This window comes from Arachis ipaensis, chromosome B1 (genome assembly GCF_059453495.1).
Source record: "Arachis ipaensis isolate K30076 ecotype BB chromosome B1, ASM5945349v1, whole genome shotgun sequence".
NCBI classification, from domain to species: Eukaryota; Viridiplantae; Streptophyta; class Magnoliopsida; order Fabales; family Fabaceae; genus Arachis; species Arachis ipaensis.
Window position 1 is genome coordinate 6,861,411 of NC_142436.1, and position 26,889 is coordinate 6,888,299.

Genomic DNA, 26,889 nt, shown 5'->3' on the forward strand with positions numbered 1-26,889 from the left:
GGTGCTGAAAATGTAGACGTGTGATAAATTTAGAGAAGCTGGTTGAAACTTCAGAGAAAAAGCTATGGATACGAAGAAACCAATGCAAGATTCAGTTGGCAGCTCTGTATAAATTTTTGTTATTAAAATACAGTGATAAAGTACCTAGTTTATCCAGTGATATGCCAGACATTTAATTTATGTATTTAATAAGTAATAGTTAAAATTTTAAATATATTTATTCTAGAAGGGATTAGAATTTATTTTATTTATGTTAAAAAAAATTATTTCTTATTATATATAAGTTTAGATTTGTATTATTATTATTATTATTATTATTATTATTTTATTTTTTTTTATGAAAAAATGTTAGATATAATATATTTAAAAAGTTTGATTTTTATTATTAATGTTATATATATAAATATAATTTTAATTTAATAAAATTGTTCAATTAGAACAAATTAGCAGAAATTAGCCACTGATTGTATGTGAAAAATAGAGTGAGTTAGCTAGAAAAATCCGGCCTGCACAAATTATTTAGCCACGGCATTATACGTGGACAATGATATATAAATTGTGGCTCTTTGAAGGTCTCCACGATGTTTAAAATTGTGGCTAATAACGTTAAAATCGTGGCAAATTGAAAATGCAACCCCCGATTAGCCACAAATATTCTTTTGTGGCTAAGTTGCTACGCTTATCTTAGAGTTTAGCTACAATTTTTTTCGTGGCTAAACCCCTTATTTCTTGTAGTGATTATTTCGAATTATAATTTACAACTTCTTTCGCCCCAAGCCACATCCAAGAAAAGAAAGTTAGGTAACAACACCACAAGATTCAAAATTACAGACATCAAGGACGACCCAAGTCGTATTTACCGATTAGACGAAGTTGTCCATATTGCTGATAGTGTTAAGAATTAACAAAAAAGTTAGTGAATGAAATTTATTTTCTTCAAGATAAATCAAAATTGTTAGTAATATTAAGTCGCTTAGAGTATTTGATTATAAGCGTTAGTTAGAATTTTTAAATTACAAATGGTAGTTAGAGTAGTGATTTAGAATTTTGTTAGAATTTTGAAACTACAACTGCAAGTTAGAATATTGATATAAATAACTGTTAGTTAGACTAGTGATTAGAGGTTCTGTTAGAATTTGTAAGTTTTAGATGTTAGATTAACTAGGAACTAAAATTTGAGTTAGAATTTAATTTAAGTTAAAAGTGTATGTGATAATAGTGATTTGGAGTTGTAATATATTTTACATTAAATTTTTTTTATTAGAATTTTTCGTTTTAGGTGACTGTAGATTTAGCTTAGATTTGATTTTTTTTTTTTTTTGAATTTGTTGGGGATATGAATATTGTAAGTTTATTTGTTTGGGTTTAGGGTATTTTGTCCAAAAGGGCATGCATTATTTAATGTTCGATTATCACCTATTTGTCCATCACCATCGCGGTTTTAAATAAGCTGTGAAGGACGAAGATGCCACCAAAACTGCCTCAGATGCAATGACAGACATAGATGAAGAGGTACCAATGGACATTGAACTAGAGGTTTCGGGCATTGCTAAAGATTGAGGATTCTAGTTCGATCCTCCTATATTACAGACCACATCTTCAAACTTGATCAATAGCTCATGGGTCCTCACCTTGAGAAATTGATGATGTTAGTGAAACAAAACTTGCAAATTTTTATCATTATCTATCACAAAAGAGTCGTACTTCACACAATCTCGTACAACAGAATTGGAATTCTATAAAATAACTTCTCCATCCATTTTATGCCATGCAGTCCCAGTTTTTGAATTATAGTATTCTGAAACTCAACAAAACTTGTAGAAGGTTTGATAAAGACGCTTAACAGATTTTTATCAATAAATTTTATTCTCTCTTGCGTTTTTTCTTAATTGTCCCTCTATAGTGCATAAGAATTAAAAAACTATTCTCATTTTGATTTATAGCATTGGCCATATATATATTGAATTCATTAGCTTCAATTTATATAATGTTGTGTCCTATTTAGTAAATTAAACCTATTTACTTCGATTTATACACGCAACATCACTATTTAATTCGATTTATATGAAAGAAAGGTAAATCAAATTCATTAACTTCCATTTTCATAGTTTTTTTTTTTTTTTTTTTTTGGTCAAAACCGAATATGCATGTAACATATTTTTTTTTAGGACTATCATATTATATTGAAGCCCATTTTATTTGTTCATGTCATTTACCCGATTTTTTATGAGTTTCAAACTAAATGTTTTGGAACATAATATCTAATGTGTGATGAGGTTTGGTAATAATAAAGCATGCATGGTAATAATACTCATTGATAATTATTTAGAAAGAAACTATAATTTCTTGTTCTAATAAAATACAATGAAATTGCCAAGCAATTATATATATTTGTTAGAACCCTGCTTTTCTTTGGAGGGTGATTGTTCTACAAACAAATAAAACCTACATAAATATTTCATTAACTATTATTGTACTAACTTACTATTATCTTATCTTATTCACTCTTAGCCACATATTCTTACAGCAATAACACCAAACTAATTAAAACAAAGAAAAGTAAGCATAGTGTTTAACTTGAACTAAGCTTGGCTTGTACAATTCCTTGAATGGACCCCACAAGTCCCACAGCAGTGACAAGAAAGCAAGCAAAGCTGAATATGTTTAGAACAATCCATTTATTACTCCATGCTTCAATTTTGTTCTGCTTGAAGTACATCTCCACTGGGAAGTAAATGGCCAATGGCCAAAAGTTTACTGCTCCTAACACTCCAAGAACTTCGTTGAAGTAAGGGAAAAGGATTGCAAGTACAGTTGTTGTGATCACAAAGATTGTTCTGAAAAAGAACCTGAAGAGGTTGATCTCAAAACGGGGCAATAGGGGTAGTTTCACTTTGTGGAATTTTGCCACAAACCCACTGTTGGGGTATTTTCTTGAGCACCATCTCTCAACTGCACCATATATTGGTTGACTGTAAATCTGTTAAGATCATATATACATCATTAGGTACAAATATAAAATAATGTTTTTAAGATTATCATATGACAATAAAGTTAATGTGTGGCTAATCAAAATACTGGTTTTATTGCAATGATTTTTCAATTGACAAGGATTGCCGAACTATTTATACTCTCAATCATAATTCAAACACCTACCCTTACTTTTATATAGTTTTTGAAAAGAGTTGTTTACATAACATTGTATTGCTAAAAATGATCACAGTGCATATATGACATGTCTTGTAAGAAATTTTGGCTTTTTGGTTTGAGCCTTTAGCAGGAAACGAAACAGAGCTAAGGAGAAAGATGCATAGAAATTCAACTTAGAAAGGAATTCAAAAGGCACCACAGTAGAAATAATGAGAAATTCAGAATGTATAGTACCTGATATCCTCCAACCAAATGAACAATAATGCAAACATTAGCAATGTCAACAAGCCAGAAAGGCTCATAGAATCCAAACCCAGTGAGCAGGTTTCCCGGCGTAGAATCTCCGAACGCAGCGTATCCAAAGCATCCGCAACAGAGATAGAAGAATGTTGTGATGAAGATTGCAATCATGGATGCCCTCTTCATGCTTTGGTTTTCCGGTGGAGAAGACTTTAATGTGTCCTTTACTCAAAAAAAAAAGCAAAATTTAGTACTACTTCATTATTATTACCTTTTTTTTTTTTCATGCACCAAATCTTTAACCACCTAAAAATAATAATATGAATATGAAAGGTCACAAGATACCTTTTGTTTGTGAATTGCTTAAAAAGAAAGGAAATGATGAAAAGAAGAAAGAAAAGGTCACAAGATGAGTACCTCAATCTCAAGGAGGAGAACAGAGTAGGGATAAGCGAATGCAATGTCGCCAAGTGCTTGAAACACCAACCATATTTTGTCTGCAGCAGTTCTAGTTGATATTCCTGTTACCCTACCCATAATGCTTCCATTTTCTGCATCCAAATTCCAATCAATTATTCTTATTTTTCTTTTGTCATACCATTCTTGCTACCATAAAGTAATATCTTTATACTAAAATATATTACTATAAACCAATAAAACAGCCACACTTGAAATGTTTTCTGAATGGTCCATAAAGTAATATCTTCAATTTTTTGGGGCACTATTTAATAGTTTCATCTTTCAATTGTTTTGTTGTGCTAACAATGTAGCAGAGTGATATAGAGTTTAGAATATTGTTAAAATTAGAAAAGTAAATAAAATGAACATTTTTTTTTTTACCTATGACTGTTGCTATGCCAAGTCCAAGTCCTATGAATGAATATGTGAAGGACATAACTGCTGCAACAATTGAAACCCATGCTAAGTTGTGAAGATCTGGTATGAATGACATTACTATCTGAATTGCTCCAAATATCACCATATACAGATTATCTCCATAGTTGCATGGAGCATCATGCCCTTCCTTGTGGTAACAATTTGATTTCAGAATCGCCCTGCAATAAATAAATAATAAGAAACAATCAGCCAATCCCTCTCTAGTGATGAAGTACCATAACCAAACAAAGACACAGAAGAATAGAGAGAGATTTAAAAATAAATATAATAAAAAATAAAAAATAAAACGTAACTACCTCATACTGGTTGCTGTGGTAATAACATATGCGACACAAGTTCCATACAAGATCACAAATTGAAGGAAACCAGCCACCACCGTCCTTTTTTTACCTGAACTTATTATAATACTACACCCGATTAGAATCTACAATTATTACTAATTCATGAAATATAGTTTGGTGTGAGGGTTATTTTTACCAAGATTGTTTGTAACAGCATCCATGTAAGAGTAGTTTCTTTTCCCAGTTACTGGGTCCGGTGTCCTGTAACAATCGGATAAAAGAAACGACGAAATATATGTGACGATTGCGAGGCAGAGCAACGCAACCGGCCCTCCGATCCATCCTAACTGTGCAGTGCTCCAAGCAAGAGACAGAACGCCGGATCCAATCACCGCCGTAATAATATGAGCCACCGCGCTCTTCACGGTTCCGGTTCTCTTGGGATGGCCATCGTCGTCGTAGGCATCACCGATTCTTGATACTTGGAAAGAGTCTTTTAGTTCCATGTTTTTATCCAACTCAGTGCAATAACATGAAGTTTACTGCATTCAATGATCCCATAGAAGGAAAAGGAAAAGGGACTAAGCTTCTGCAACTTCAAATCAAAGACAAAACTATACCATGCACTTGAAAAATGGATTCTATTGCTAAGCTTTCTATGATATTGGACAACTCTGCTTTTGAATTTCTAGAAAAATGTAGATACAATATGTTTTTACTACTTGAAGACAACTAAACTATTTTTTTTCCAAGGCTCTCCCTTCAAAATTAGTAACAAATAAGTAGCTGCATTTATTGTTTTTGTATTTGTCTTTTTGGAGGTTCAAAACAGTCAAACACTACGAAAGTGCTCTTGAATTTGTGTGAAAGGACGCATACCAAACAAAGCCTAACACATATGTGAACAATATGTTTGGCTGAATACCTTAAAAGCACGTCCAATATTTAGTTTTAGTTTAATTTAGTAGTTTTTCTTTAAAATAATACAGTATCTCCTTACTGATATTAATATTATTTTAAAAATTATATCCAATACAAGTTTCAATTTTAAATCAATTCAGTTACTGTAAAAATTAAAAGTGATACCCAAAAAATATCCCAATGGAGGAGTTGTTGATATTTTCTTATACCATCCCAGCAAGCATTGTATGCAGTCTATAGAAAAATTAATACATGTATAGTTCGAAGGGTAAAGGGTGGGAAAAAAATCTCTAATTTGCTACTATTTCCTTATCCTCCTTATGTTTCCAATGCCAATCACACTAATCACATGCGTAAGAACTCACCAACCACATAAATACACTAAGCTAAGCTATTCCTATCATATACTCAGAGATTTGATTAGATTAGATTATTGCTGATGAAACATGTGCTTTGGTAGGTTTATTAGGTAAAATATGATTAATGAATGGCCCCATGATGCAGAAACTGATGAACAAGTGACGAACTTCTAAACTTTTTGGAATCAGTAATGTCTTTGATTGACTAAACTACAAGTATAAGAAAACAGAGTAGCTTACCAGATTACTTGACAGGAAAAAGATGTAAGGAGATTTTCTTTGTACTTGAAGAGTTGAACTTGACCAAATGCTAATGCTCTTAAGTCCAATATAATTATTGTGGGTAGGAGAGAGAGAGAGAGAGAGAGAGGAGAGGAGAGAAAAGGATAGAACAGTATTTGGAGAAAGCTATATGATGTTTGAGTTCGTTTATGAACTCAATATTATATAGACCTTCCAAATAATGGAAGAATCTGCCGCTTTTTAATTGTTACTTTAAATTTTAAAGTTTTTTAAATATATAAATCTGAGATTAGATTTATTGTTTTTCTATTTTAAAATTTTTTAAGCCAGAATCTACAGTGATTTTCATCACAGAATTTTATTATGAGGAGTGTTAGGGACAATAACTTTTGTGATCTGTAGTCATCAAATAGCCATCAATGATGATTTTAATGGTGTGGGATTAGTGGAAAATTTTATCCAAAGAATAGGAAAAGAATAGATGAAGAAATTTTATTAATTGTTGATTGATTGAATTGAATTAAAAATTATGAAAGTAAAACTAAATATATATAGAGTATTGGGTTAAGAAAGATAAAAGCAAATAAATATAAGATAAAAAAAAAAGATAAGATAAGATAATAAAGACTAAAATTATAATTGAATTTATGTATTCTATTGGGTTGAATTTGTGAATCACGAAACTTCTTTATTATTTTCATGGGCTAAGGTGGAAGAGTAGTTTAATATTTTACATTAACACAAGAGTCAAAAAATCTAAAGAGTATAATGTAGGTAACTTATTAATTTGACTAGTATCTAATTTCATAGTTTTGTCAAACAATCCATTATTTTAAAATCACATGGAAAGAACCCAAAACAAAAATCGGTCTATTTTCCGATAATAATAATAACTACCCCCACGAAGAAAACAGGAAAATAAAACAAATCTAGCTTTTTATTTCTCTCTTCTTTTATTACTTTATGGAGGAATAGTTGAAAGAAGATTCAGTATCAGTGGATCAAATTTAAGAGTATGGGTTGTTGGTATGTCTTCAAAGAACTTGGTAACTGAAAATCATATGTTCCTAATTTTGACCATTGAAAGAAAGCACCAAAACTGGTTAAAAGAAGTTCACACTTTTTACATCAATATTGTCTTATGCTGTAGTGGCAATTTCTTCAGAAGAGTCCTTTACGTCTAGCATCTTTCATCTCAAGGAAAATTTGTAATTTACATTACATAAAAGCTAGAATATCTAGAGAGAACAAATTTATTGGAGATAAAGAAGCATCTTCCTTCAATTTGAGTCACATCTTATGTTCAACACTAAAAGTTGAACCCCAGTTTGATTGGAATATAACTTATCCTAATAGCTAATGATTGTGCTCAATTCTGGTTTTCTAGAATTAACAAGTTGCAAAAATAGATAAGTTACTTCATTTTTTATTTTTTATTAGAGTCCTAATTTAGATAAATAAGATTCAAATAGTCTTTATAAGAATTTAAACAATAGTTATTTTAAAAGCATTATTCAAATTTTTATATATTATTTTATATAATTTTAATATGTATTTTATATTTAATATATATTTTATATACATAATTAATTTAATAATTAATTCTTAACGTATATGTAAACAGTTCATTTAATATTTCATATTTCAAATTCAGTAAGAAAAAAAAAATAATTAACCCACAAAACTGATCTATATATTGACTTGATTTGATCCCTCCAAGACTTTTATTTTCTTATAAATTTATAATTTTTAAAATCAAAACTAAAAAATCCAACCTAATTCTAACCGCACATCCATTCAATTATGTAAGTTGATTCTTTGCTCTAAACCGACCTGCAAAGACTATCAATCAAGAACATAAAAAAGAATCTTGCTAACCCAATTTAGCACAAACCCAATAAGTTACCCACAATTTTGGGTCGATTATTTATTGATAAAATCAAGAACTACCACCAATCCTAGCCATGAAGGGAGTTTGGTATGATATTATTGCCTAAAGATAAGGTTTAGATAACATTTATGTTTAAATTCCTCTTTCGTCGTAACATAGCTTTTGATATTAAGTTAGACTCAATGAACCCTAATAATTTATTAGCTCAAGATGTAAGGAATTGATGCCATGGTTTGGTCTAAGAGGAATTTTTTTTTTTTTTTAATTTTATCCAGAAAAATTGTTTCACGAGATAGAAGATATTGATCTAGAACGTTTTTTTTTAAGTTTGGACCCTAAAGGAAATCATATTCATATTGGACTATGCTAGGTCACTAGTATAAGCCAGACTGAGTAACGTGATGTAAAAGGGAGTTAGATATTGATTCCTACTAAAAATATACGGAAACTTCAAATTTTGTGTATGAACTATTATTTATTATAATTTTATTTAAAAAATTTTGTGGCTACTCCAAAATTTGGGACCATCCTATATAGTGATAATAATCTGGCTAAGTACAAAACTCAGAGTGAATTTTATTTAAAAATTTTAATAGGCTTGCACCACGTTTGGGTCTATATTTGTGGTCTATGATTTTTCTTTTTTAATTAATTCTAAGAAAAATTCGAATTTGAGCCTATGTAGTTCCAAAATCTGTACACTACTTACTAAGAAAATGTTGGTTTATCAGTTAGCATCTCTGGGCTCGTGACACAATTCCTATTAATAAATTAATTGCGCTAATATAATAGACAGAAACCAAACAAATGAAGGAAAACAGAGCCAATTTGTTATTTTGTTAATAAATCTAATACCTTTTTGAAGGGTTGGTTCACATGATCAAAACCTTCCACTTATGTATCTCTCTGTTATGCATAGACATTTATATAGACACCAAATACGTTACGATATATATATATATATATATATTATTTAGATAAATAATAATATATATTATTTTTAAATTAATTTTAAAAATACATATTAAAAATAAGGTTGAATAAATTAATATGTGATGGTATTTTAATATGTCTAACCGTATTTGAAGAAGAATTTTTTATCTTTTATTAAAACACAGTTGAATACAGTAGACATGCGTGTTAGATAAATATCATGTTCGAAATGTGTTAGACACAAAAACATAACTCAGCAAAATGTTTGTATTTCATAAATATCTCTTTTAGTACTCACTTGTAATTGGTCTAACCTGATCTAGTTCGGTAAAAAGAAAAAAAATTCAAACTCAAACGTAAAGTTTTTTCTTTTTTAATCTTAAGAGGTGGCTTATTGAAAATCAGGTAAAGTTAGAACATATTTAAAATTATTATGCATATATGTTATTTTTTAAAAGTGTTTTACACTTTTACTTGAGGTTTGAATTCTAAATTTTTAATTTAAAAACTTTATTATTTATCTATTTACCAAATTTTTTTAATTATATAAAATAATTTTGTCGGTATCTTATTAGATCTTAAACTCATTTAAAATTTTAGTCTAATTTAAACTTTTTATTTGTTAGTAGGCTCGTTAACAAGCCTCAAATTGGATCAGACTTTTGAACAAGCCAAACTCAGACATCTAAACAAGTATTTAATAGAACATAAACGGACTCAAGTTAAATAACTACAATATAGATCTGGTCTTTTAACGATAAAATTTGACTTGATCTGACCAATTTTTATCTTTAATCATTCCTACAGTATTCTTAAATAAATGAAAGAAAACAAAGACATTTATTATTTTTAATATGTATTTTATATAAGTAATTAATTTTGTAATTAATTTTTTGATAAATTCTACTTAACCACTTCTAAAATAATATGTAAATTATCATTTATGATGTGTCATATTTTAATTGGTTATTATCTTAATCATAGTTGAGTTATTTTATAATTTATTATTTGACATGGTAATAGTATAATTTTTTAAAATATCAAAACCCCGCTCCGATTAATTAAAGCGCATTTCCACTATTTCCTTTTTTTTTTTCCGTCACGTAGCTTCGGTCGTTTCAAGAAACATCGACGTCGTTACTATCTACTTCGTGGTTATTCCCAGTATAGCCAGCCCCCGTAACTTATTGAGTGAGATGATAGAAGATAGCGATGATGCCAACGCTGGTTATGTTGGGAAAGGACAGCGAAGTTACGAATGACGGGAATTCAACGATGTTAGTAAGGGATGATGCACTGAAGAAAGAGAGGGCAGTAGATAGCGACGACGTCGCGATGTCAATACTTGGAAGGATCGAAACTACGTGATGAAAAAAGAATGGAGGAGTGAAAATGTGCTTCAATTAAGGGGAGTGAGATTTTGATATTTTAAAAAATTATACCATTACCCATCGTAAATAATAAATTACAAAAATAACTCGACTATGATTAAAATAATGACAAATTAAAATATGACACATCATAAAAAAATAACTTACATGTTATTTTAAAAGGAGTTAGGTAGAATTCACCTAATTTTTTATATATATCTAGCATGATTGTTTCTTTAAAACAAAGACATAATTTTTATTTTGGAATATAGGGTTTCTTCATCATAAAGAGTATTCCAATAGTAGACCTTCTGTTTGTTAACCCTAAATTTAGATATTAAAAGTAAATAATTTAAATAATTAAAATTCCAATATATCAACAAAAACGTGACATAATTGGAGGAGAATATGATGAATTTTAGTCCTAGAAAAGGTACTAGATAGGAGAGCAAGAGCTTAAGATAACTACCCATACAACGGAAGTACTCTGTTTTGAAATAGAAAATATAAGAACTGTTAAGGAAGTAGATAAGAAAATAGAAAATAAACAACAATGTCCTGGTAGCAAAAGAAACCAATCTTAACTTGTATATTTTATGTATATTTATATATTCTTTTACATATTTTTAATAAAAAAATAATTAATTATTAAAATAATCAAAATTGTTATAATAAAATAAAAAGAAAATTTCTAATAGAATATAACTAATTTTTTATAACAATAATAAATAATCAAACATTATATAAATAATAAAAATCAATTATTACTATATCTTTTATTTTTTTTTTGTTTATAAATTTACGTAAAATTTATTATATTATTTATGAAATTTAGTTATAAATATAAATTATATTGTTGGTAAAATTTAACTATAAGAATACTTATCTAAATTACTTCCTGAGGTTTTTAATATTCGACACTTTAATTTTTCAGGTTTTAAAATACACAAAATAATTCTTAACATTTATACCTGTTAGATAATACAGTTCTTCTCTAATTTAACTAGTTTATCGAAATAATCAATTTTAAAATTTTTAAAATTTTTCAAAACCTGTTTTGAGATTTTTTAAACTCTTCGTAGATTATTTTGTATTTTATTGTTCGAATTAAATTGAAGAGTGTGTATTGTATATTTTAAAACCTAAGAACTAAAATATTCGATATTAAAATTTTACGGACCGATTTGAGTAATTTTTCTAATTATAAATATGAATGCGAGTTCATTTTATATTTTTTTTATTTCTGAAATTTTATGTGGCATGTTTTATTTGAGAAATAAATGGCTTTTAGCTAGTTAGGTTCATTTCACCATGCATGTCTTTGTCTATGTGATGAGAAAGAAGAGCATAGAAGACCACAGAGGAACAACCGAACAAAGAACGAGAATAAGAAAGGGATGCCAAAAGACAACAACAAATTGACAAACACTAATCAAGTATTCATCATTTGAGACGAAACCTCAACGGAGAAGTCTCGTGTATGTTCGCCACAATGGAAATGGAGGTAGTAGAAGCTAAGGTCGGTCCACTAGGGTTCAATATTAGGGATTGAATGATCAAGTTAATTAAGTAAGTCTCAAAATGATCTATGAATATTTTCACTTGAACTTCAAATTAGTAGTTAAATTTTCAATTGTCTCATAATATACTTCCCACCACTTATAAAAAAGTAATGACATATCAAGTAGTGACATGTAATATGTCGAATCATATTATGATATGTGGTAATACTTTGTTAACAAAAAATATTTGAGAAATTAATGTGAATTACAAAATAAAAATTTAAGATTTAAATTGAGATGACATTATGAGAAAAATTATTTTTAGCTGTTTTTTATTTTATTTTTAGTGACAATAAAACTAGCTATTAATAATATATTTATTGGTAATTTTTTATATTAGTTGTCATATATTTTATTGCTAAAGAATTTTAGTGGTAATTATACAATTATCAGTAAAAAATCTTTTTAATGGTCGTAAAAAATATATATTTATTACTATAACCTATAGTAATAACAATAAATATATAATTACCTCTAAAACATAAATTAAATAAGACATATAGTAGTCATTATGCTATTAATTACCACTAAAAATTGGTCACTAAAAATATTTATTATTGTAGTGTGATTGAAAAATTAAAAATCAATTTGAAATTTGAGTAAATATTTAGAGACTATTTTAAAATTTAACTCAGATTAAATAATAGGTAGATTCTAATATACCCATATTTATTGTGATTATGATAGTTATACAAATATTTTTAAAATTAAAGTCATTTTTTTTTACATTTTGATAACACGTTTTTTAGCACCATTTTTTTTAAAAATATTGTTAAATAATAAAAAAATATTACTTTAATTTTAACAACATTTTAGACATAATCTTAAAAAGCATAACTATAGCTAATCTATTCAAACTCAAAACACATTAGTGACATGTCAACTACTAAACCTAATCTTAAAAAGCATAACTATAGCTACCTCATAGACAAGTTATTATTTGCTCTTATAATATTTTAGACATCATTAATGATTCATTTTAGTTTTTCAACAGAGTAAATTAACAAAAACATATTTAAAAGATTTAAACGTTGATAAAAATAAGAAAAATAAAAAAGCTCATGATGAAAAATTGAAAATATTAAAAAACTGACCAAGGGTTATTAGTTCTGTTTTATGTTGTTAGCAAAAAACACTTAAACAAGCACTAAATGCATCTATCTCACATTCTTAATTAAGTCTTTACAATTGATCATTTTTGTCCATTTTAAAATTTTTTTTATCATTTTAATCTTATCTTTTCAAATACATTTTTAATAATTTATTATTTTAAAATAAATTTGAACATTAGAAAAACGAAAACTAGTGGCTACACAAATTCATAGAATTTGCATCCATATAGATATAGGCCATACCGAACAAAAATATCACTCTCCTAGTGGTCACTGATCAATGCTAACAATCCATCCCACTTTCAAATTCAACTAAGAACCAAAAATAAATTTAAAAAAAAAAAAGAAAGAAGAAAGAAAATTAAAGGAGCGGTCCAGTTTGTGCTTTGTGTTATGACAGAACAGGAATCTGTGAAGAGAGAAAAGCTGGAAAAAAGTGTGTTTTATGCAATAATGTCCAAAATTGAAGATCGAGTGGTGCATATGTGATGCTACTTCTGTGGCTTTTGTGAGGGATAACAACAAGGGAATGAACTCATTTTATTTATCTTATGATAACGTAAGCTTTCTTGCAATGATTTTAGACCTTTTTTTCTTCTTGTGTGGCAAATGAGAAACAATTTCTTTTGGTGTATATCATGAACCGATCAAAATGGAACCATGATTTTTTTTTTTATTTATTTATTTAGGGTTCGAATGTTGCGGTAGTGGTTTTGTGAGAAATGATAAGCAAATATTTGATATCCTCCACGTGTGTTGTTACTTGTTACGCAAAATTTTCCTTTTAGTTGTAAAAAAATTAAACTAATAAAATGGTTTTTGATTTTTGAGAATACAGAAAAAATACTTCCCGCAATAAAAATTAAAAATACATCCAAAATATTTTAAAATGTTACAAAAATGTTGGACGGTAAAGAAATTTTTTTCCGTTTAGTTGAATTAGCCAAGGTGACAAACGAAAATAAAAATATAGCATTATTTCTAAGACGAATGTATTAAAAAGAAGATTAAAATTGAGAGACAGAGACATTGAAACATAGAAATTAAATTAAATTTTTGTATTATATTTAGTATAAAATATATTGAATTGGATTATATTTTAGTATTATGTCTGGTTTAAGATAAATATAAAAATTAAAAAATAAATTTAAAATTTAAAAAATTAAATAAAATATTTTTAAAAAATATTATAAAAATTTTAATCTCTTGTATTTTCATTTTTTAGAAATACTAAAGTTTAAAAGAATTGGAATTTTATATCTCAAAACTAAAATTTTAATTTCTAATTACCAAATACACTACTCAGTTTCAGTTTCTTAATTTCAATCACAATCCCAAAAAATAAACACAACTTAATATATCGAATCTCATTTCTTAATTATATTTAATTATTCTTGCAACACTAATTTAAACACTAATAAAAAGTTATAATAAAACTAAGAATTTAACTTTTATGTTAAATATGTACTAATAATATAAAATAATTTTACACGAACATCTAATCTTATATTATCACATATAAAAAATAATTTCAAACTTAAATACTATTTAAAAATTATTTAAATAAATAAATTTAATTAAATAATTATATTAAATCCTTTATACTACTACCGAGATATTAAAATTAAACTCTAAAACTAAACCAAACTTATATGGTTTAAACTAAGTCACCTACCTCATTTTGTTATAACACAATATTTTTAAATTGTTTATTTAACTATTAATTAAAAAATATATTGGCAATTTTTAATTGAAAATTAAGATGTTAAGAATTGAATATTCCTATCTTTAGGAAAAGTCTGTGCATGTCTCTTAGTCTTTCATTCATATCATATCCCATAAATAATATTTATTAACATTTTTCATTTAACTTGAAAATATTTTCCACAAAATGGAATATATTCTCATATAACATTTAATAAAAGAGGTATTATCAATTCATATTAAAAAACATTATTTAAATATTTTCATTTCTTTCAAGTTATGGGCTACACGTTTAAGTATCTCAGTAGTTTTAAATTGATAGTGGATATCACAGAATCAAGTGTCGACTTTAACTGGATATTGAATTTCAATTAAAAACATTATGGAGTTATTGAGAGTTTTCTAGCTATAACATGATTATATATACTCAAAAAAAAATGAAAAATAATATATAAATAAAGTTATATCTAGATTAGATAAGTTTGCTACAGTAATTTTAGGGAAAACATAAATATGCTAGACAAAAAAAATCAAATAGTTATTTTTCTTAAGATAATTAAATATACATTCTCAATCATAATTTAATTCATATAAGTTGGATTTAATAGCTCAAATTCAAAATAATATATATTAGTATTTAAGATAATTATTATTATATAATTTAAAATAAAAAAGTAATAATAAAAAATTAAAACAACTTTTAATTAAGGATAATTTAATATTTTAAATTAAGAATAACTTATAGCGTTTGAGTGTCTGCAAATAAAGTGATGGCATTATAAAATCCAGAAGATGTTGCTAGAAGAAACAAAGATAAGAGAAAACAAAAACCATTAAGTACTAACATTTAATGAAGTCAATGTATTTTTTGTATTTTGCTTTTCAGGTCAACAATAAAAGCTATATGGCAGGTATTTATTTATTTATTTATTTATGTCCTTTTATTTTAAGAGTATATATTAAGATTATTAATTAAAATTTTTTAATACTAAGATATAAATTTAAGTTTTTAATATATTTTTTATTTAAAATAAAAAATAAATTCAATAATTAATTTAACAACATATTCTTGAAATACATGTTAACAAAATAAATTATTTATTTATTTTTTATTTTTTGTTTATTTTCTGTAGTTTTATTAGAGCCGTATAAGTTTAATTTAATTTTAAAAATTATTTTAAAGAATAAATGTTTTTTCTCAATTATAAAGCCTATAAAAATTTTATTCATGATAATATCTAGGGTTATAATATAAAAAATGGATAGTGCCGCTTCTATTTTAGTAATATCGTTCTTTAATCTTTGAAATCATATAATACAACAAAATTATATTTAAAATGACATTATCAAAAATAGGAATAAGGTTATTATTTTTCTATTATATATTCATATGTAATGTTAGTGTATATATATGTATATATTTATTTTTATTCCCGTATTATTACTAACTTATCTTTAAGGAGTGAAGATGTGTGTACACACATACCCAAAACAAATAAATACTTTGAAGGCGGCAACATTAAATGAAGTCAATCTATCTATTTGATTTTTTCTATCAAGTCAACAATAAAAGCTACTTTAAGATATTTATTTATTCGTTTGCTGATTTTCATAGTAAGCATTCTTGTCATAATTCTGAAATATAGAGAATTTGGTTTTGACATGAAAAAGTAGCAGAGTAAATATTATAAAAAATATTATTAAAATAAAGTAATACAAAGTTTAGATTACTTTTTAAATGATAAATTTAAAAAATAATTATTTTTTATTAATATAATAATACATGATTGGATAGTGGTGTAAAATTCTTATATCAATAATGCATGAAAATAAATTTTTCAGAAATAGTCTAAAACTGAAATAATGTAATGCGTTAATATTTATAATTCTCTTGTGTGACCTGAATCTTTTATAGTAGTATTAAGATAAAAAAAAAAATCAACTTAAATAATATAAAAAATCTAGATTAATGCTCCAAATTTTTTAACTTTTTAGGTATATATATAATATTATATGTAATTATATATGTATATGAATATATATTCTTTAATATATTTAATTACACTCCACTTAAACTTTAAAGGATTAAAGTAATAAATTTTTAAGTCAATATTATACATTATGGTTTAGTCTGCTTTTCAGAACTTGAGTAACACTACATCAAGTTTAAAAATAATTAACAACATTAGGGTGACCCTTCTTAGTTTCCCCAATAATTTATGTACTAATGAAGTGGAGTTAAATTTTAAAGTAGTCTGTAAATTTGCACTCAAACTTTAAAGTGATTTTTAAAATTAATAATTATTCAAATTCGTCCCTAATAAAATTATTTTCTATTACTCATAATAGTCTCTAAAATAATTTCCGTCTATCCTTATTATTAAAAAAGATTGAAACGACGTCATTTTATATTTATTAAAAAACAAAAATACCTACTCTTCCCCAACCTTTCTCCAGTTCTCCTTTCCCTTTTCCTATTCCTTCCACGCTTCTTTTCTTTTTTCCCAACCCTTCTTCGGTTTCTCTTTCCCGCTCCCCTTCCCCTTCCTCAATCCATTCCCAGTTCTCCTTTTCCTTTTCCTTTCCCAATCTGAATTCCTTTCTCTTCTTCTTCACCTTACCGATTCACTCCTAAGTCCTTCCAAGTAAATGACAATGGGCTATAACTTGCTCACGCACTCTTTCAAAGCTACGCCCTCTCCGATGTCCACATGGTGCACATGCACTCCCTCAAAACACTTGCCTCTGCTATTGTCTTTTTTTTCCAACAACACTACTCCTCACCTTCCCCTTCCACTCTAACTCCAATCAACAGCTGCAATGGTGTCAGACTACTAACAAGAAATTCTCCTCTTCCTCTTCGATGATTCTGAATCATGCATCCTCTTTCATTCTGAATCAGATGCTCAAGATGTAAGGTCCCACATCGGTTGGGGAGGGGAACGAAGCATGCCTTATAAGGGTGTGGATACCTATCCCTAACATGATGCATTTTAACGAGTGAGTGTGGGGGGCTTTGGCCATCATCCCTATCGTCAAAGGCAAAATCGTGAGGCCTTGTGTGCCAAAGCGGACAATATCATGCTAGCGGATGGTTTGGACTGTTACAGATGGTATCAGAGACAGAACCCGGATCGATGTGCCAGCGAGGACGCTGGACTCCCTTAGGGGGTGGATTGTAAGGTCCCACATCGGTTGGGGAGGGGAACAAAGCATGCCTTATAAGGGTGTGGATACCTCTCCCTAGCATGACGCGTTTTGACGAGTGAGTGTGGGGGGCTTTGGCTATCATCCCTATTGTCAAAGACAAAATCGTGAGGCCTTGTGTGTCAAAGCGGACAATATCATGCTAGCGGGTGGTCTGGACTGTTACACAAGATATAGACGATAGCTAAATAGAGTTATTCATCATTGTAAATCGTCCCAATGAGTATCTCAACCACCATACTCACGATAACTCGCTTTTATGCATTACATACTCCAATTTCTGTCGCATCTGCCTTTTCCTCCCAGCACCTCACGTTGAGAATTCTTCAACTTTTTCGAACCCTATGATGATACTCATTGTGCCATAACTGACATGGCAACATAAGAAGATAAGAAAGACACTGACAGAGAAAAGAAAAAGTGCCTTAGATTGGAAAAGAAAAAGGAGAAGGAAAAGGGCAAGAAAAACTGGGAATGAGTTGGGAAAGGAAAAGGGGAAGGAGAGCGTAGAAGGGAAGGAGAACTGAGAAAGGAAAAAAGGGAACTGCGAAAGTGTTGGGGAAGAAGAAAGGAAACATGGACGGAAAAGGGAAAGGAAAAGGGGAAAGAAGGGTTGAGGAAGAGGAGGTGTTTTTTTTTTTTTAATAAATATAAAACGACGTCATTTCAGTCTTTTTTAATAATAAAGATGGACGAAAATTATTTTAGAAATTACTATGAGTCCCGAAGGATAATTTTAGGGGCGAATTTAAGTAATTATTAATTTTAAGTATCACTTTAAGATTTGAGCGTAAATTTAGGAACTACTTTAAAATTTAACCCAATAAATGTTCTTTCACAATAATACTCAAAAGTCAAGGTTACCTTGGTGAAATTGTTGAATTAGACGCATATCTGTGTTCTTTTATTAACACATTTTTTACTGGATGGTTTTAGAAATATTTATAACTACTAATTATCTCTATTGTTTTTCTTTTTATTTATTTTTTAGACAATGTAAATAAAAGTAAGTAATTTTAATACTTATAAAAAGTAACACAAATAATTTAGTGTAATTTATTTTAAGAACATATAATTTTTTTTGGGTTAAAGTAAAGAGATTTATTTATAGGCCTCTATTGAATATGATAAAATCAGACATGGTCCTTTCAATGTGATCATATTTGTGAGTCATTATGATGACATAGCCAAATCATTTCATGGTTGGCTAATTGGTGTCCCTTCATTTCATCATGTGTCTTCTACATTAGATTTGACGAGAAAATAACCCTACACTCAGCTCCTTGTATTTTTGTCCATAAATTTCTGCACCTCTCACTTTCATTAATGTTTATTGATGGCCCTTTTACAAGTTGACTAGTGATCTTCATGCAATCAAACACATCACAAATTAAAGGAGATTATTTAATTTCTAACTCAAACATAGAATAACTAATTTTAATTTAGAATATTTTTATAATTTTAAACTTCATTTGTTTTATCAATAGCATCAGCATGACAACCCATTTGTGAATGTTTTACATACGTTATTAAAGTGATAGATTCCAATCTCATCCGTGACTTTGTCAGTATCGAAAACATTTAGTTTGTGTCAGGTTCATATCTTCATTTGAAGAGACATCAGACAAATAGTAATGTCAAATAATTATGTCTGTCCATTCAAAATGCAAACTCTGTATAATTAGAACCATAGGGTTGTATTATTGTTGAGTCGGAGAGTTTCTTTTATACCTTGATTAGATGTCCATCATTGATTTTGTTTAAAATGTAAAAGTAGTTATGATTTTAGGCAAATTTTTATAGGTGTCTTATTAAAGAATTGTCACTCTGCTAATAACTAAGATGTGCATTTTATCATGCACTTTTGTAAGAATTATGAAGTTTTTTTTTTTTTTAAATTTAAACTAATATATATTATATTTTTTTTAAATTTAAACTAATAAAAAATATATATAAAATACTTATATCTTTTAAGTAAATGTGGTGCATCATATGGGATTTGGAGTTTGAGAAGGAAGAAAAAAAAAGTAAAAGAATGAGGTTTAAATTTGTTGAAAAATAAAAATGAGAGAGGAGATTGAACAAACGTAGTTTTAATAAAAGTATTATTAATAGTATAACAATTTCATTAAGTTAGTAAGAGATTTGCTGATGAGATAACATTGATATCATTTTAAATGTTTTAGGATAAAAATAAAACGATTAAAATGTTAAAGACTAAAATAAAGCTCATTTAAAAAATTAGAGGCTAAAATTATAGTTTATTCTTATATTTTTATTTTTTGTACTTGTTAAAATTGAGAACGAAAGATACCTGTTTTTGCTTTTTATGTTTGAACTTATTTTGTGGCAGATTTGAGAAAAGTCAACAATTATATACATTTAACCTAATTAAGGACACTAAACACATTTTATGGTACAAATAATAACACATCATCAGTCACATAGATATGAGAGCATCTGACACTAGGCAACAAGCTTAAATCTTTGTGGTTTTTAAAATAACAACAATTAGAGAGCACAGTTAAATTGTCGATATTTTTATTCTGATAAGCCAAGAATTAATTTATAGGTTGTTGTATATGTAAAGTAATATTTAAATTTATAATACTTATTTAATTAGATTAGTTCAGTGAATTAATCACTTGCCTAAATTAATTTAGTTTGTAATTTTTGAATTCTTGTAAACATACACAAATTACTATATACATAAACGGTTGGGATTGGATTAAATGTTTAAAAATTCACATGATCACTTTTTGTTGTTGTTTTTTTATGGATTATTTTTGTTTTAATCTTTGTTATTTGTATTTGTATAAGATTTATCCAGTTAAGTGTCATAGTTTTGGACATATTTTAATTCTACTGTATCGATATTTGGACTTACTTAACCCCTTAAATTAAGATCAAATTAGTGTAACTCTCAATATTTAGCAAGAAAGCTAAGAATACAAGAGAAATAAAATTTTAGTGAAAAAAATATTTTATTACTCAAGTGTTTATTATAAATGACTCACACAGATACATTCTAACTCTCACTCCTTATTTATAGTCATCCACCTCCGCAATTGATGGTTAGGACTAAATATAATCAATGGTCTAGATTGATCATCTAGAACCTTCGTTATAAATATCTATCCTACCACATTTCTCTAAATACTTCTAGATTATTCCATACTACTTTTCATACTTTTATATACATCCACACTCTTTCAGAATACTCTATGACATTCCAAAATCTTCTAGAATCTTTTAAGATATTCCGAGACTTTCTAGAACATTCTAAAACGTTTCGAAATCACCTAAAATATTCTCAAACACTCTAAAAAACTATACAAATACTGTTAAATCTAATTTTTTAAAATTTTCCGTGACACAAGTGTCGCTACTTGCTCTCAGTTTCTTCTTCTTCCTCTATTTTCCGTTCCTAGTTTTTTATTCATTAGTGTGCTCTTAGCGAGCCCAAGGAAAAGATATGGACAAACAATTGCCAACTCTTTTTTATTTTTCTTTCTGTATCTTTTTGGGACATATCCAACTACAAAGAAGTTATGACTATTGACTAAACAGTTATTGGGCCATTTTAGGTTAACCTGGCCCACATGCTTTTAAACTCCAAGTTTAAATATTATGTTATGTCACATAGCAAAACAAAAAAGAGTTTTTTATGGACAATCTAAGATTGAAAGATTGGATCCAAAAAAGGCTAAAAATATCAAAATTACTAAAAGCTTTAGATTCTTGACCAAAAAAAAAAAGCTTCAGATTGGTCATTCTACCAAAAAGAAAAGTAATTAACTAAGTACCTTGGAAACATCAAATTTCAGGCTGTAGAAACTAGAAACTGAAAAATCTTCGTAGAGAAACTCCCACGGCTTTCATGGCATGGGACCTCAATTGAATTAGATCAAGCTTATTTGAGTTCCTGATAGTATGATTCAGAAACCAACAATTCAATAAAACAATATTGTTTTTGGCATACAATAAAAAACTATTTTCAAGTTATAAAGAAACCAAAAAGATTATGATGGGGGTGGTTTGTCATTAAGCTAATTATCAATTATGCTGATGAACCAAAAAGATTATGATAATAAGAAACCAACAAGAAAAATTAAATTGTGGGACCAATTGAGGTATTACTCTTTATTTATTTTGCATTATGCTAAGAGCACTTAATGATTTTTAATAAAGAAAATTGATAAAATTGTGAAAGAATAAGAAAAGAAGAGAGGAAGAATATTATACTTTGTATTTTTTGATTGATTGAATTGAATTGTATTATGAAAGTAAAACTAATATATATAGAGCATTGGCCTAAGAAAGATAAACGCAAATAAAGATAAGATAAGAACAACTAAAGATAAGATAAGATAAAATAATAAAGACTAAACTTGTAATTAAATTTATGTATTATGTTGGACTGAATTTATAGGTCACGAGACTTTTTTATTTATGTCATGGACTAAGGTAGAAAAGTAGTTTAATAAACATTTTGATTACGAAGTTAAAACTTTAAAATGTCCAATTGGGTATTGTTAAAGAAAAAGCTATGGAAGTTTCGAATTTAAATTACCTTGACTTAGCTTACCCTTTATTTAAAAGCGCATTTATTTGAAAATAATGCATTTTTTTCTTTTGGAATAAATAATATTAGAGCAATACTTTAAATTAATCTAAAACAATTAACCTTTATACCGGATAAATTAATCCCTAACAAAAAGGTTTAACAAAGTGACTATTTAATTCTTTTATAAAATTATACAAATTAACTTTTAACAAAATAAATAAACAGATTAATTAACCCCTTGATTTTTAAAAGTTTTATGCAATTTAATCTCTCAACCGTACTTATATTTTAAAAAAAAATATAAAAAACTTATTTGTCATTTTTTAAAATAAAATTAGAGACTAATATGTTCTTTAATTTTATTTTATTAAGAACTTTGTCTAATATATAAAAGATTAGGGATCCAATTTTTTTTTTAAAAACAATACTAATTTGTCTGATATAATAATTGACGGTATAAAGAATTTTACTAAATCACCAAATTAAATTCATATGTTTAGATGATTTTTTAATTGGTGAATTTAAAAGTGAATTACTTTTGATGATATATGACAATGTACGACTAGATGTTTATATAAAATTTATATTATCAGTATATGAAAATTAAGTTATAATAGTATTTGTTAAAATTCTTTTTAAAGTTTGAAATAATTATAAGAGAAATAAATATAATAATAATTAATTTTTAATTTTCCTATTTTTTAATGTTTAATATTATATTAAATTTTTTAATTTTAAAAATATAAACTAATTACTTTTATACAATATTTTCATAAGTTCTTTTAAAGTACTTCTGAATCCTAAGATTTGAAAATAAAAAACACAACTACATGAATTTTTTTTTTTAACAAAGATAAGAGACTCGAACCCGCAACCTCTTAGTTGAGTATAGGAAGATTATGCCATTTAAGTTATAATTCATTGGCCACAACTACATGAACTTGTCAACCTATTAAACATAAAGTGTTATCTTATAATTTTAAAAGTATAAATATCTTTCGAATAAGTATTATCAGTTTCATCCTTAGTGTTTTGTTATATTTCGGCTTATCAACAAGCACTTTTTAGTTGTGTCCATTTTGAGTTTGACGACCATAACAAATGCAATGAACAATAATGTATCTATCCCCCACATGTGCAATAACGATGACAAAACATGATTTGATGTATCTATCCCCATTACAAGGTGCATCCTAGTGACTTACACAGGATAGGACACAATATAAATACACATAAATTTTTAATTATATAAAATATTTAAAATATTTTTTATTTTAATAAATAATAATATATATTATTTTTAAGCTTATTTCAAAAATATATTTAGATATACATTTTTTTATTAAGTGGGTCTAAGTGTATATAATTTTTTTTTATTTTTTATTAAGATGATTAAGAACAAAAAATATACGTATCAAACAAATGTTGTATCTAAAATATATTTAACACGTAAATGCAGTTAGCAAAGTGCCATATTTCATAGATCATTGCAAGATGAACGAACTGGGAATATTGCAGGAACTAAATAGCTAGGGACCAGAGAAAAGGAAAAGGAGTTGTTTCTGCATGGAAACATTTGCATTAATTGCATGGCTTATCATCTATAGTTCTTAATATGCGTATAACAAAACAACGGCTCAAGTGCTCAACTATCTCGATTACCTATATCTATATGTCGAAATATTTACAAACAAATAGAAATTAATCACGGTCTTTGATTATGAATACCTCAATCTTTTTTAAGAAAAGTAAATGCAAACAAGTTTCGCAGTGTACTATAAAGCTACCAAAGAAAGTTAACAATAATAATGGTTTGTTCTATATATGAGAATTGAAAGACTTTGATATCGTTGGTTAATTACCTTACCTTATGGAAGGAAATGTTTTTGAAGCGCTTCCTTCTATTGTAAATCCTTAATTGTATTTCATTCTTGTAACAATGTGACAATTTCTAATCTTGGGATTTGATGACTAATCTATCTCTTAATTTGATTAGCCTCTTTCATCTTCCACTATCCCAAAATGTGAAGCTTCAGTCTCAACACACCGAATCAATTAAGTCCCTTTTGTCCTTGTGACGTTATTGGAAGGTATATTGCATTTGTCTTTGTTTTCTTGTTTCTATTTCCGTTTCGGAAATCAACCAAAAACAAAATACATACTTGTTGATGTTTATGCCCTCATTTTTACAAACAAGTACTCTAACCGTTAAAATCTCAGCGAATTTAGGAATAAAATGATTCACATCCGATCAATTGGAAATTGGGTTTTGACTTTTGAGTTGCGATGACTTGGAGTTTAGCCGGTCCGGTTCGATTTTCAAAAGCGTACGATTTTTTTGGATTTAGTTATGCTAGATTAGATTAAAGTGTGGCTAGTTTTTTTAGTTTGTTGTTGTAGGTGCTACATATTCATCGGAGAAATCAAAATTAATTAAGTATTGGGCACTATTACTAAAAACAAATTTAAATCAGATTAATTTTTTTTCTCACATATTTTTAGATAGATAATAATAATAATGAATACTATTTTCCTTTGTCAATAACACGCAGTAAAGAAAGCTTAACCACAAAAAAAAAAGAGAAGTAAATTTAGTGCGTAGCTTACTTGATGCTGTTAGAAGTTGTAATGATGTAAGCAATATTTGTGCCAAATAAGCCTCCATGAACCAGCACTCCACATATCTTTTCCTTTGTATCTCCTAATTAGTAATTAGTAATTGGTAATTAGTAATTACAATCAATCATAATATGCAATCTACAAAGTCAATGTTGTAGACAAACGATTGAGGCTACTAATAAAGTAATAAGTTCTTTCTAAACAATGTATGTTAATTAGTATGCCGAGGAAATTGGTAAAATAAGAAATTAGGAATCTAATTATCTTTGAATTAAGATCATAAAATTCATACATAAAATTATAAATTTAATGTGGTTAATTCTATTTTGTTACTTTACAATTTTTTTTACTTTGGATCATTTTTTTAGATGAATATTTCTATAAAGATATCTTCACATAAAAATAATATTGCAAATTGTTAGATAATTTAACATATTTTACTGAATCATCTAACAATTATAATATCATCTTTATATAAAATGTTTTTTATGAGAATATTCATATTCATTTTTTTTAATACAAGACATTCAAAATGTGTTAGTTATTGTATAGTTATTTTTATCAAAGTATTCATTTATGAAAAGTTTGTTTTATATGATGAACAGTAGATAATTTATATATGTTAAAATATAAAATATATATTAAAAATTAATTAACTAATATATTTATATATAAATATATAATAATTAATTTAGTAATATATTAAATTTGTTGAGAGAGAGAGAAAGAGATTTGACCAAGAAACATCTTGACAGCAAGCATGTAGGAAGAGTTCCTAATAGAACCAAGTTGAGGGTGAGGAAATCTGTAGCAATCACATAGAATGTATGAAGAAACAAAGGTGATGGGTGCAAAGAGCATGAGCAACAATGGACCTGCGATCCACCCTAACTGTGCCACTGCCCATGCTAGAGACAACACTCCTGCCCCTATTACACCTGTTATTATGTGTGACACTGCACTCCATACACTCCCTTCAAAATTTAATATTGATTGATATTAAATTATTAATTATATATGCTTTTTCGAGAAGAATGAATATATAGAAGAAGGTAGCAACACTTACCAGTTCTCTTTGAAGGTCCTCCTAAAACATCACCAGAACAAAAGCTTTGAATCAATGGAGATTCATCATCAATTGCTCCCTCCACCACCATTATTGTTTCTACAAATCCTTTAACCAAAAACGGAAAACCTTATTCAACTTAAATTAAATAGCCTATATATATATATATGGACCTATCAGCACTTTTATTATTATTATTTTTTCTTTTGGTCAGCATCTTTCCTTTTATTATAATGGGAATGATGTTGGATTTGAATTTTCAGGGGATGCGACTTTCTTGATGGAAATTCTCAATATATATGATAAAATAAGGTAGAAACTTAGGTGGAATCGACTTCACGTGAAGTTAATAATTGAGAACCGTTAGATAGTTTGACTGATTTGATTAAATTTTCGTCTAATAGCTCTCAGCTATCAACTTTATCTAAAGTTAACTACACCTGAGTTTCCACCTATGTTTTCTTCTAAGCAAAATGCAATAACTCATTGAGGATGAAAACGACCGAGGCTAACTGAAAAGAAAAAACAAACAAACAAAAAGAAAAAAAATATATATATATATATATATATATATATATATATATATATATATATATATATATTCTTCATATCCCAAATTTTTTTTTTAAATTGTATAAGTTGAATTATTATTGAAGACTTGACCACTTTTAAATTTTAAAATGTGTGAGAACAACGGAGTATTTCAGCATTATAACTTCCACGCAAACGCTAGGAATGCAATTTTCTTCATTTCTCTCTCTTTGTGG

At 27.5% G+C, this 26,889-nt stretch overlaps 2 protein-coding genes across 2 annotated transcripts; both read right to left on the bottom strand.

Annotated features, from left to right (window-relative positions):
* Positions 1-2,299: 2,299 nt before the first annotated feature.
* Positions 2,300-6,339, bottom strand: LOC107613082 (putative amino acid permease 7). The gene is made up of 7 exons (XM_016314965.3): positions 6,089-6,339; positions 4,765-5,110; positions 4,584-4,677; positions 4,231-4,445; positions 3,808-3,941; positions 3,385-3,612; positions 2,300-2,980 (listed from the first exon to the last, which is right to left on the bottom strand). Exons 2-7 carry the CDS (start codon positions 5,072-5,074, stop codon positions 2,573-2,575), a joined length of 1,389 nt encoding a protein of 462 aa, XP_016170451.1. The 5' UTR covers positions 5,075-5,110; positions 6,089-6,339; the 3' UTR covers positions 2,300-2,572.
* Positions 6,340-21,700: 15,361 nt separating this feature from the next.
* LOC107616362 (putative amino acid permease 7) lies at positions 21,701-26,259 on the bottom strand. The gene is made up of 4 exons (XM_016318330.2): positions 26,123-26,259; positions 25,794-26,030; positions 25,045-25,138; positions 21,701-21,795 (listed from the first exon to the last, which is right to left on the bottom strand). Exons 1-4 carry the CDS (start codon positions 26,211-26,213, stop codon positions 21,708-21,710), a joined length of 510 nt encoding a protein of 169 aa, XP_016173816.2. The 5' UTR covers positions 26,214-26,259; the 3' UTR covers positions 21,701-21,707.
* Between the last annotated feature and the right edge of the window lie 630 nt (positions 26,260-26,889).